General features: G+C 38.7%; 1 protein-coding gene across 7 annotated transcripts in view; it reads left to right on the top strand.

Moving 5' to 3' along the window:
* KIAA1958 (KIAA1958 ortholog) overlaps positions 1-12,205 on the top strand; it is a 129,811-nt gene that overhangs the window by 55,916 nt on the left and 61,690 nt on the right. For all 7 annotated transcript variants that reach the window (XR_015132137.1, XR_015132135.1, XM_086315970.1 and 4 more), the window contains exon 2: positions 6,660-7,851. Coding sequence is in view for 3 of the 7 variants with exons in the window: in XM_086315967.1 (XP_086172093.1) it covers positions 6,684-7,851 (1,168 nt within the window). In the remaining 4 variants the exon portion in view is untranslated. The remainder of the gene's footprint in view (positions 1-6,659; positions 7,852-12,205) is intronic.

Raw genomic sequence — 12,205 nt, forward strand, 5'->3', positions numbered from 1 at the left:
GTAAAATTTATTAGAATTTTTTTATGGCTAGTGCTCTTTGCATCCAAAGAAACTTTTGCCTACTCCAAGTTTACAAAGGTAGTCTATGATTTCTTCTCAGAGTTTTCTAGTTTTAGGTTTTAGATTTAGATCTCTGATCCATTTTGAGTTGATTTTTATGTGTAGTGTAACTGAAGGTCGATTTGTTTTTAAATTGATATCCAGTTGATCTAGCACCATTTGTTGGAAAGATTTTCCTTTCCTATTGAATTATCTTTACAGTTTTGTCAAAAATCAGTTGACCAAATATGTGTGGGTCTGTTTTTAGATGCTTACTCAGTTCCATTGATGTACGTGTCTTTTCTTTCGTCGGTACCCCCATGATCTTGATTAAAAATCTTGGAAATCATTTTAAGTCTTGAAATCAGGTAGGGTTAGTCTTCCAACTTTATTCTTATTTTAGAATTTTGCTTGTCCTAAGTTATTTGTATTTCCATATGAATTTTATGTGATAGAATTTTCATTGGGATTCCATTGAATGTATAAATCAGTTCAGGATTGAATTGATCCTGAATTGAATCCTGAATTGATTGATCTTGAATTGATCCTAGGAATATTGAATCCTCCCAATCTACAAACATGGTATATATCTCTATTTATTTGGGTCATGTTTAATTTCTCTCATTAGCATTTTGTAGTTTTCAGTATAGAAGTCTTGGATTTATTCCTAAGTATTTAATATACTGGCTTCCCAGGTGGCTCACTGGTAAAGAATCTGCCTGCAACACAGGAGACTCAGGTTCAGTCCCTGGGTTGGGAAGATCCCCCAGAGAAGGAAATGGCAACCTACTCCAGTATTCTTGCCTGAGCAATCCCATGGATGGAGGCGCTGGTAGACTACAGTTAATGGAGTTGCATTAGTTGGACTTACTGACTAGTGACTTAGCAGCTAAACTACCACCACGTTTAATGGTATTAAAATAACAAATCCTTTGAAAGGTTCACTACCTCTTAAAGAGAGAGACTGCAACAACTGTGGGGCGATTGTTATAACCAAAGTCAGGTGAAAGCCAACTAGATATTCACAGTATTTGACTGGTAGCCCGCTTTGTCAGGTTTTGGAAAAGTGACATCATTTTTTATACCTTTTTTTTTTCCTACAGAAAACTTTGTTCAAACTTTTGAAAAAAATATTTTCATGAGTCTTCTTTATACCTAGTGCTGGTTTAAGTTATTTTTTATCGTAATGTTACTTAAGTATGTTTATACATAAAATGCATGCTTATAGTTCTGATAAAGCTATAAATCAGAAAAGATATACAAATTCAACTAAGTAAAACTATAAAACCAACATAGGCTCAAGTTCACAACATTAATGTGCTAGAGGACTAGACTTGAGATAGTATTTTTCTACTGTTATATTGCTGGAAGCAGTATAGTATATTAATTAAGAGCACGGGCTCTAGAGTTAAGACCGAAGTTCAGATTTTGGCTCTACCATTATTTTTCCCAAGATGATAAGTTACCTAACTTATTAGGATTTTTGATAGAATTATTAAGATGTCAAGTCCTAGAGTAGTGCCTGGCAATCAATAATTGCTCAATAAATATTAACTGTAACAATTGTTTTATATTGTCATTCTGAAACCTAATGATTAATGTTAGGTTTGATGGTAGTAAGTCTGATTCTATGTTTAATATGTTTCTGATTTTGGCTTTAACGATATGAATACTAACACATAGAATGTCTGCTTACTTAGGTTAACATATGGTGTGGTGATAATAACTTTATAGCTTTGCTGATTTAGGATAATCAGATCTCATACTCAACTTAGACTCTGCTAGGCAGGCCTCCTTGAGGTTCAAATTTTTTTTTAATTTAATTTTATTTTTAAACTTTACATAATTGTATTAGTTTTGCCAAATATCAAAATGAATCCGCCACCGGTATACATGTGTTTCCCATCCTGAACCCTCCTCCCTCTTCCCTCCCCATACCATCCCTCTGGGTCATCCCAGTGCACTAGCCCCAAGCATCCAGTATCGTACGTCGAACCTGGACTGGCATCTCGTTTCATACATGATATTTTTAATGAGGTGTCCCATAATCTGTAACATTGAGTGTCTAATCCAATCATCATCCATATACGATTTGGGAAAATCTTTCCTGAAGTTATTTTGAATTCTTGAAAATACAGAAAAAGCATTATTTTTCAGCATAGAGCTTGTCATCAAACTGCTGAAGGAAATCAGCATATTCTAGAAACTATAGTTCATCCTTGAACTGCTTCTGGGTTAATCTGTATATAATTTATAGTAGGAGCTCCATATCTCTGGTTCCTCAACAACCACGGATTCAATCAACTGTTGACTGTGTAGTACCGTGGTACTACTTACTATTGAAAACTACCAGTGTACAGGTACACCTGCACAGTTCAAATCCACATTGTTCAAGAGCTGGCTGTACCTATTCTCAGTAGTTTGAAAATACCTTGATTGCCTTATTTTTGATTCTCTTTTGTATAAACTTAGAATATATTGTAGTATATTGATAGCTATTCCTTGTCAGTTTAGACTCAGTTCATTTAAGTACCTTAAATATTAGCTAATTATGTTCTCATAACTACCAGTTAACATTGGTTGCCTGGTTAAATTATATTAATAGTAATACTGGAAAAATATTTTCATTTTATGGTACTTAAGAAAAGTTTAAGAGCCTCTTCATGAGATTGCAAGTGAGTTTCAGAATGTAATAAAAATGACTTATTATTACTACCTGTTGTTCTTAAAGTTGATGATTATTATAGAATTAAGTGGCTAAGCTTTTAATAAAATATAAAATTTTATCCACTTTGCCTTTTAATTATTACTTTTTTCTGGCTGTGGGTCTTTAGCAAACATACTATTTTACTTCTGTATGGTAACTTTTACCTGGACCAATAAGTACTTTTGACTTCCACAGGCATATACAGTTTTGTATTTTGATTCTGCCACATTTTTACAGTTTGAACAGTTATCATTTAAATACTGTACCATAATATATATGATTTTTTCCTATGAGCATGCCTATCATTTACTTCTTTTCTCATTAGCCTGTGACATTTAAAGAGGTGTATTACTTCACCATCACATATGCCGTTTCAGTTCGGTTCAGTCACTCAGTTATATCCAACCCTTCGCAACCCCATGGACTGCAGCACACCAGGCATCCCTGTCCATCACCAACTCCCGGACCTTGCTCAGACTCACATCCATCGAGTCAGTGATGCCATCCAGCCATCTCATCCTCTGTCGTCCTTCTCCTCCTGCCTTCAGTCTTTCTCAGCATCAGGGTCTTTCTCTAATGAGTCAGGTCTTTGTATCAGGTGACCAAAGTATTTCGGCATCAGTCCTTCCAATATGCCATTTTCCTGATGTCAGATCATAATACTTTTCATTTGGCAATTAATAATGCAGAAAAGTAGTTTTGTATTTATATCTGGTAAAAATACATCATGAACGGGTTTCCCAACAAATGAAAGTTGAATGATGTCACTTTCGGTGATTATGGACACTAATGTGAGTATACATACAAAGGCAGAGCAGAACTGAAATTACAAGGCAATACTTAGATATAAGATTTAGATGATGCATAATATGCTTATATTAATTGTATTATGATAAAAATGAAAAGGGTTAACATTACGACATAGAATCGTAGCCCTCCCAAGGCTCATTTGTTGGATCCAGCCTGAGGAACGATTGTCCTAGAGCATAGTGCAAAGAAAAAGAAGGATTCTGCTGTAAGGTTTCTAAAACCAGACGTGAATGTTCTTTTTTTGTGTTAGCAGTTGCGTTTAGCTTTGTATAATCAAATACTCAGTGGCAGTGACTTAAGCTAGATCAGGGTTTAATCTTTCCCCTTGTGTAACAAGGAATCTTAGGCAGTTCAGAGCTGATGCAGCGGCTCCATCATATTGCCAAGCTCCTCTGGCTATTCTTTCCCATCCTTAAGTCCTTAATTCCTGTTCCTGAGATGACCTCTAGGGGTCCAGCCATCATGTCCTTGTTCCCAGCAGGAAGAAAGGAAAGGACAAAGGGAGAAAGGCAAAAACTGGACAAGTCTATATTTCTGAGGGCTTTGGCAGAAGCCCCACCCAGTGACTTCCGTTTGTGTATCATTGGCTATAACTGTGTCATATGATCTTTTCCATATCAGAGGAAGCTGGGAAATATGTTTTAGGTGAGCATATTGCTGCCCCAACAGACTGGGACTCTGTAATAAATAAGAGAGAATGGATACTGGGTAGGCAAATAGAAGTCTCTGCCACACTAACTAATAAGCAGGTATGTTAAGAAAGTTCAAAAAACAAATACCAACGCCTCCCCCAGTCTTTCTCTTTTATCTGCATTTCTACTTTAAAGTTATATGAAAGGAATATGAATGAAATAAGATCCTAAATTGCTAGATCATGAAAGAAACATGAAGATCATAGTCCTGTCATTTTAGACTTAGAGATAATTAGTGAATTATTAGAGGCCAAAGACGTAAGTTCTAGAAGGAAAATCTGAAGTTCTTGACTCCCACACCAGTCCCTGGTCTTTTGATCTGTTGTGTCTGTGTGCTCAAACACTCAGTTGTGTCCGACTCTTTGCAACCCCGTGGACTGTAGCCCGCCAGGCTCCTCTGTCCAAGGGATTCTCCCGGCAAGAACGCCAGAATGGTTGCCATTTCCTCCTCCAGGGGATCTTCCCAGCTTGTGCTGCTTCATAAAATCTGGTTGTTCATGTATTACTCTCCTACATACACAAGACAGCTTGTTTCTGTTTACACCCTTGGGGAGAAAGTCCTCTTATCCCTTAAATGATTACAATAAAAGTCATAGGGAATTTCATGTTTCTTATTTGAGGGTCTTATATGTTGGTTTGTTAGTGTGGATGGTTCTTTCAGTATTTATATATTTATGCATTCACTCTTCATTTATATATTCAACATGTACAATAGATTATGAGATTTCAAGCACAACCGTATCTTATTAGTTTCTGTATCCCTAAGTAGGTCCTCATTGATGAATGAAAAATTGTGTCATAGTCCCTGTCCTCAGGTAATCCTTAGGCAAGTCTGGGAGATGGATAAGAAAGTCAGTGATAATGGTACAGTAAAGGCCAGGTTCTTTGAGATGATGGAAGTACAGGAAGAGAATCTAAAATCTCTGAGGTGCAAAGAGGATCTAGAATGACTTCAACAGAAGGTGGTCCTGAGGTCATCCCTGAATGGGTTTTCCAGGTAAAGAAAGAAGGCAGCTGCATATCAAGGCAAAGAAAGTTTTTAGCGGCCCAGGGCCAGTGAGAAACTGTGTTTAGGGAGGAGGAGGCCACAAGAAATGTGAGAGAAGGCCGTAGTAGAAAATGAGGCTTGGGACGTTGACTGTGGCCATGGCTGTATTAGAGAGGTTGTAGCACACATTATGAAATGTGTTAAAGGGTTTAAATTTACCAGACTCTGCTGATGGTGTGCCATGGAGCAGGGCAGAGAATAGAGGCTCAAATGCACCCTTCTGTGTGGTCACATGGCATTGCAGTTGGACCATGGCACCTTAGTACAGAGCCCACTGCCAGCGAGGTGCCTCTTGTTACTCCAGCTGCAGATGACCAGGGAACACACATCAAGATCCTTGTTCCTTCTTGCTAGTTCTTCCCAGGGTCTTCCTTTTGGCAGAGCCTTGTTAGACGTTTCCAATCGCACACAGATTCCGTCTGTACCTTTTTTCATTTTTTTTGCCTGTTATGTTGTCCTTACTCTTACCCAGTCAAGGACCCGTAACAAGTATTCTTTTTGACCTCTGTCCAATAAAGAATGATTTATTTCTATTTGGTAGTTGGTTATATACCAGCTTGTGTGTATAGGAACCTAAGATGGTAAAATAGACCGGATGAATGTTTTTAACCTGAATTGTGAGGTAAAGGCAGTGTTTCAGGAATTTCAGACAGCAAGAAGATGGGAAGCCTGCTCCTAAGACTTGGTTAGGGTCTGGCACCCGGCCTACCCATCCCTGCTTCTGGTCTGCAGCCTGCCCGCGCCCCATCCCAGCAGGGGCCTCTAGTGGCTCTCCTTTCAGTCTGTTTTCTCTTCTCTGTTAAAAGATTTTTCTTCCCCACATCTGATTTAGCCCCACATTTTCTTCATGGACTCCCAGTAATGTCATTTGTTTTCTGGTATCCAGCAGAAAACAGCCAGACTTCCCTTCTTTCCCATCCATCCTAGAATGAATCTGAGCCTTTGTTGACTCTTCCTCTAGTAATGAAGTTTATGGTGGTGGAAGGTGAAAGGGGAAGTTCATCCTCCTGGTTAATTGAACCTGTCTCTCTGTAAAGAGAAATGTGCTATGAAAGTAAAATGTGCTATGAGAAAGTTCACCTCTATTTTATTGCTTGTTTTTTTTTTCACTTTTTTTTCTTATGTAGACATTATATTAATAATAGTAAAGGAAATAACAGAAAATTCTCAAATCTCACAGCCAGAAACCATAAACTGTTTTTACTTTTCCCCTACATTCTCTTCCAGTCTCTGCCCATATACGTGATATTAACTGTTACTTTTATTGTGTGCCACCTAATCATAGTTCAAGGAAATTGAAGTGATTGAGATCTGGGAATATATTGGGTAATAATGGCTTCTTATTTTGATTATTTCCTTTTAGGAAAGACACTGCTGATCCTGTAACATGGAGGATTGCCTTCATACCTCATCTGAGAATCTATCCAAATTGGTCAGCTGGGCCCACAGCCATGGGACCATTTGCAGCCTCATTCCAAACCTGAAACATTTACTTTCAGAAGGTTCCCATGGGAACCTGACAGCAATGTGGGGCTGTAGTGCAGGCCACGCTTATCACTGGCCACTGACAGCTACTTGCAGAGCTGGCTCCCAGGAAAGGGTCTGTTTCCAGGATAACAGAAGTTTTAACTCTGATAGTCCAAGTATAATTGGTGTGCCCTCTGAGACTCAAACTAGCCCCGTTGAAAGGTACCCTGGGAGACCAGTGAAAACGAAGCTAGACTGTAATCGGACCAGAGACTCTTGTGACTTCTCTTATTGCAGTGAGCCCTCTGAACTGGATGAAGCTGTTGAAGAGTATGAAGATGAAAACACTCTGTTTGACATGGTTTGTGAGTCTTCTGTTACTGATGAAGATAGTGACTTTGAACCCCAACCGCAGAGGCCTCAAAGCATTGCGCGAAAAAGGCCTGGAATAGTACCATCTTCTCTTCATTCGAGCTCCCAAACTCAAATGATTGATGAATGCAGCAGTGATGTCATCATTAAGAAGATCAAACAAGAGATTCCTGAAGATTACTATATTGTGGCAAATGCAGAGCTGACTGGAGGGGTAGATGGACCAGCCCTGTCATTGACACAGATGGCAAAACCTAAGTCTCAGACTCATGCTGGTCCCTCCTTAGGGTCTGCTAAGCTGATTTCCCACGTAACATCTGCCATCAGCTCAGAGCTAGACCCACATGGTGTGTCCGCATCCCCCTCTGTGATGTCTAGACCAGTAGTCCAGAAGACCACCAGGGTATCTCTGGCTTCACCTAACAGAGGACCCCCTAGTTCCCATGGCACCAGCCAGCACGTGGCCATGCAGATGCCCGTGAGCACATCCCATCCTAACAAACAGATCAGCATCCCTTTGTCTGCCCTGCAGCTGCCAGGACAGGATGAACAAGTTGCTTCCGAAGAGTTCCTGTCCCATCTGCCCAGCCAGGTCTCCTCCTGTGAGGTGGCCCTTTCTCCCTCAGTTAACACAGAGCCAGAAGTGAGCTCCAGTCAGCAGCAGCCCCCAGTCGCTCCAACCATAACCACCGAGGCCACGGCACAGTGCATACCAGGTATGGCGCGTGAGGTGACAGAGTCCCTCGTTCATGTACATCAGAGACTTGTGCGCCGTCAGCACTCCTAAAACCTTTGGCCCAATTTGCTAGAATTTGGGCCTTTGTTATTCTCAGAAAGATAGAAATAATGAAATATAATATACTCAGGTGATATAAAAAGGAAATTCATCATCCAGTCGATGTACCTCAGGGCTGAGAGGACAGCTGTAGGATTGTGCTATTGATATCACATGGCTAGATTTAAGGTTTATATCTGATCTGAAGCTGAATTTTTATATAGTAAAATGATTTTTGAAAGCTTTGCTCTCCTATCAGTATCAAGGTATTTGGTTACAGTTTTGAAGCCAAAATGATGTTGGGTTAGGCATATAACGAAAATAAACCTAATAATTTTTTTGCCACTATTATTTATAGGAACCAATTTAGCACTTTATTCATTTTAGTGGTGTGGCAATTTAAGACAGGTTTTTAAAAATAAAAACAAAACAAAACACCCAAATGTATCTGGAAGTAGTTTATCTTTTTTCTCAAAATATATAATAATCAGATAACTTGCATTTCTGAAATACATGGATCTACCTAGACTGGATTGAGAGGAGAAGAAAATAGTTACATGAGGCCCCTGTCTGTAATTCTAACATTCTAAACATTCTGTAATTCTAGCATTCAGTATTTATTTAATCTGAGCTGTTGTTATATAGAAGGGGTTTGAGTGTCATGCTTTTGGGTTCATGATTCAAATCTGATAGGCCAGAAGCGGAAACATGGAAGGGATGAACAGACATGCAGAGTACAATGTAGAAAGCAGACGTTCGTGGCACATTTTGGTTTCATATTAGTTCTTCTCATAAAGTCATGTATTTTAGGAAAAGCTTCTGGAAGCCAAGATACCTATGCTTTTACGCTCTAACTTCCTGAAATGACATTGCTTTGCAAACATGCTTTCCCCATTTTAGTGTCAGCTTTAAGATTCCAAAAGGAAATCTTCAATTTATGATTTCCAAATATAATCTTGATATTAATAATAAAATATACAATGAAAATACTCATATCTGATTCAGAATTGTGGTTTTCAGTTTATTCATCTTTCTTTTCAAAAGAACAGCTTTATTGAGATAAAATTCATGTATCTTAAAATAACTCTTTTAAAGTTTTACAATTTGGTGTTTTCTGGTGTACTCACAGAGTTGTGTAACTGTTGCAACTGTCTCATTTTGGAATATTTTCATCATCCCAGAAAGAAACCCCGTACCCATTAGCAGTCATTTTTTCCCCTTGTCACAGCCCCTGTCAACTGCTAATCTACTTCTGTCTCTATAGATCTGCCTGTTGTGCACATTTCATGTAAATGGATTCTTATTTTATGGCCTTTCGTGACAGCCTTCTTGTACTACTTAGCATACTTTTTTTAAGGTTAATCTCTGTGGTCGTGTCTACGAGCATTATTTTCCATTTCATTATCAAATAATATTTCTTGTATGGATAGACCACATTTTGTTTTTCCTTCATCAACTGAGGGACACTTAAGTGGTTTCCAGTCTTTGGCTGTGGTAAATATTGCTGCTAATGTCATCTATGTACATGTTTCTTTCTTTTTTTTTTTTTTTATGTACATGTTTCTGTGTGGACCTACAGACACGACTGAGCGACTGAACTGAACTGACATTTTCATTTCTGTTGGGCAGCTGTCTAGAAGTGGAGTCTCTGGTCATATGGTAGCTCCGTTTAACTTATTGAGGAGCTGCCACACTGTGTTTCAGAGCATCTTCACCATTTTACAGTCTCACCAACAATTTTAAATGATTCCTGCTTCTCCATATGCTCACCAGCACTTGTTTTCCATTAAAAAGAAAAAATTATCCTGCTGGGTGTGTGAAGTGGTGTCTTGCTGTGGTTTTAATTTGTATATCTTCTTTTGAGAAAAATTCGTTCAGATCCTTTGCCCATTTTCTAGTTATGTTGCCATTTTATTGGTGAGTTGTAAGGGTTCTCTGTGAATTCTGGCTTTAAGCCTTTTATTAAATATACATTTTGTAAATATTTTCTCCCATTCCTTGGGCTGTCTTTCCTTTGTCCTTCCTTTCTTGTTTTACTTCAATCACTTAATCACAAAATGGTCTTTGACTTAATCTTCCCATCATAAGACACAACATTGTCTTTATTAGGCTGGTGGAAGTTTTTTCTAAGAAATCTGATTCTTGATATCTGTAGGATATAAGTAGTACCTTTTCACTTAAATAGTTGTGAATCTAGTTTACTTGTCCCCTTCCCCTTTTTGTGTGTGAAATAGGAGACAGCCTGACAACAGTTTCTACATGCTACTTGACGTTTGAGGATAGAATTCAGAAATGTATCTTACAAAGTGGTCCAGTAAACCAACCAGCTCAGTAAACTGCCGTCTGTGGTGTGTATCCTAATAATTTACCCATGCAGAAAGCACGTTGCAAGATTTCCTTGCATCTGCCTAGTGGATATTAGTCCACTGTACGTGTATAGTAAATTAGAAATTAAAGCTTGAACTAACTGTAACGGGAATCTCCTAAGGAGTGATCCTGATATTTTGATCCATTGTTCCATGAAAGATGTTATATTGTTAGGAAATTATTGGCTTTAGAGAAACACTTTCTGAACTGGAAGCATCAATGAGACCGATGAAAATCTGATTGACACTTTTCTTTAATGAGAGAGATATAAAGTTAACTTACAATTTACCTTTGTTTTGTGGAGCCCAAACTATGTTCTGTGCTCTTAAAAGTTTTATTTATTTATCAGTATTTGTGTTTTTTGCCTATTTGTAATAAAATGAAGTGAAGTGAAAGTCGCTTGGTCATGTCCAACTCTTTGCAACCCCATGGAACGTAGCCTGCCAGGCTCCTCTGTCCATGGAATTCTCCAGGCCAGAATACTGAAGTGGGTAGCCATTCCCTTCTCCAGGAGATCTTCCCAATCCAGAGATCGAACCGAGGTCTTCCCGTATTGCAGGCGGATTTTTTACCATCTGAGCCATGAGGGAAGCCCTGATAGTAATGGAATAAATTTATTTGAAACATAGATTTTTTTAAAAAGAAATTCAGAATCCAGCACATCCAAATGTATGTGGGTGAATATGTGCAGATGGACAATAAGCACTTACTGTGTAAAGCGTGCTTAGGACGAAGCAAGGAGAGGCTCTAGAAGAACTAGCTGAAAGCGACATCGGGCACTTTTAAAATGGATGTTATATACGCTCAAGTATTTATCAGATCATTGTAGAAATACTGTGTATCTTTGAATAATATTTTTAAAATAAATAATTTGACAAATGACTATTGAGTTAGCCAGAAACAAGAAGAAACTGTGCATTTTGTTTAGTTTTACTGATACCATTTAAATTCTGTTTCCTGGGAGTGCCTGGTGGGCCAGTGGTTAGGACTCCGTGCTTTCACCAGCACGGCCGTTGGTTCAGTCCATGGTCATGGAACTAAGATCCCATAGGCTACAGCATGCCCCCTCCCCCTATTGGAAAGCCATTCTTATTTCTTTTCTGTTCAGAACTAAACTCACAGAGTTATAAAATGTTAACAAGGTGTGGATAAAATTACCAATTTTCATGTTAGCTCTGTTAGAAAGCTCAACTCAAATCTTAGCAGTCATGCGTAAAGAGGATATCCATTGTTAGAAGAATTATTGACTATCTCCAAGTGGTTTGGATTCTATTAATTTTTGAGATTTTTATGTAAATTTGGAGCATTTGTCACAAATTTAAATTTTTTATTGTATTATAAGTTGAGTTTTTATGTGTGTATTAAATATATATATACACACACAGCTTCCTTTATGATTTTGTGCAGGAACTCTCCCATTTTTTATTGAAGTATAGCTGATTTACAGTATTGTGCCAACCTCTGCTATACAGCAAAGTGACTCAGTTATACACATACATACTTTCTTTTCTTATATTCTTTTCCATCATCTTTTATCACAGGATATTGAATATAGTTCTCTGTGCTACACAGTAGGACCTAGTTATTTATCCATTCTAAATGTAATCGTTTCCTCTGTTTGTATGCTGAGTCGCTCAGTAAAGTCTGACTCTTTGCAACCCCATGGACTGTAGCCTTCCAGGCTCCTCTGTCCATGGAATTCTCCAGGCAAGAATACTGGAGTGGGTTGCCATGCCCTCCTCCAGGGGATCCTCCCAACCCAGGGATCGAACCCAGGTCTCCTGCATTGCAGGCTGATTCTTTACCATCTGAGCCACCAGGGAAGCCCTAGCGACCCGTCTCCCGGTCTGTCCCTCTTCCTTGCCCCATCCCCTTGGCAACCGCAAGTCTGCTCTCTGTGTCCGTGAGTCTGTTTCTGTTTTGTAGGG

Source organism: Bos grunniens, chromosome 8 (assembly GCF_055505025.1).
Source record: "Bos grunniens cultivar Pamir isolate PY7600 chromosome 8, Bosgru_T2T1.0, whole genome shotgun sequence".
Classification (NCBI taxonomy): Eukaryota; Metazoa; Chordata; class Mammalia; order Artiodactyla; family Bovidae; genus Bos; species Bos grunniens.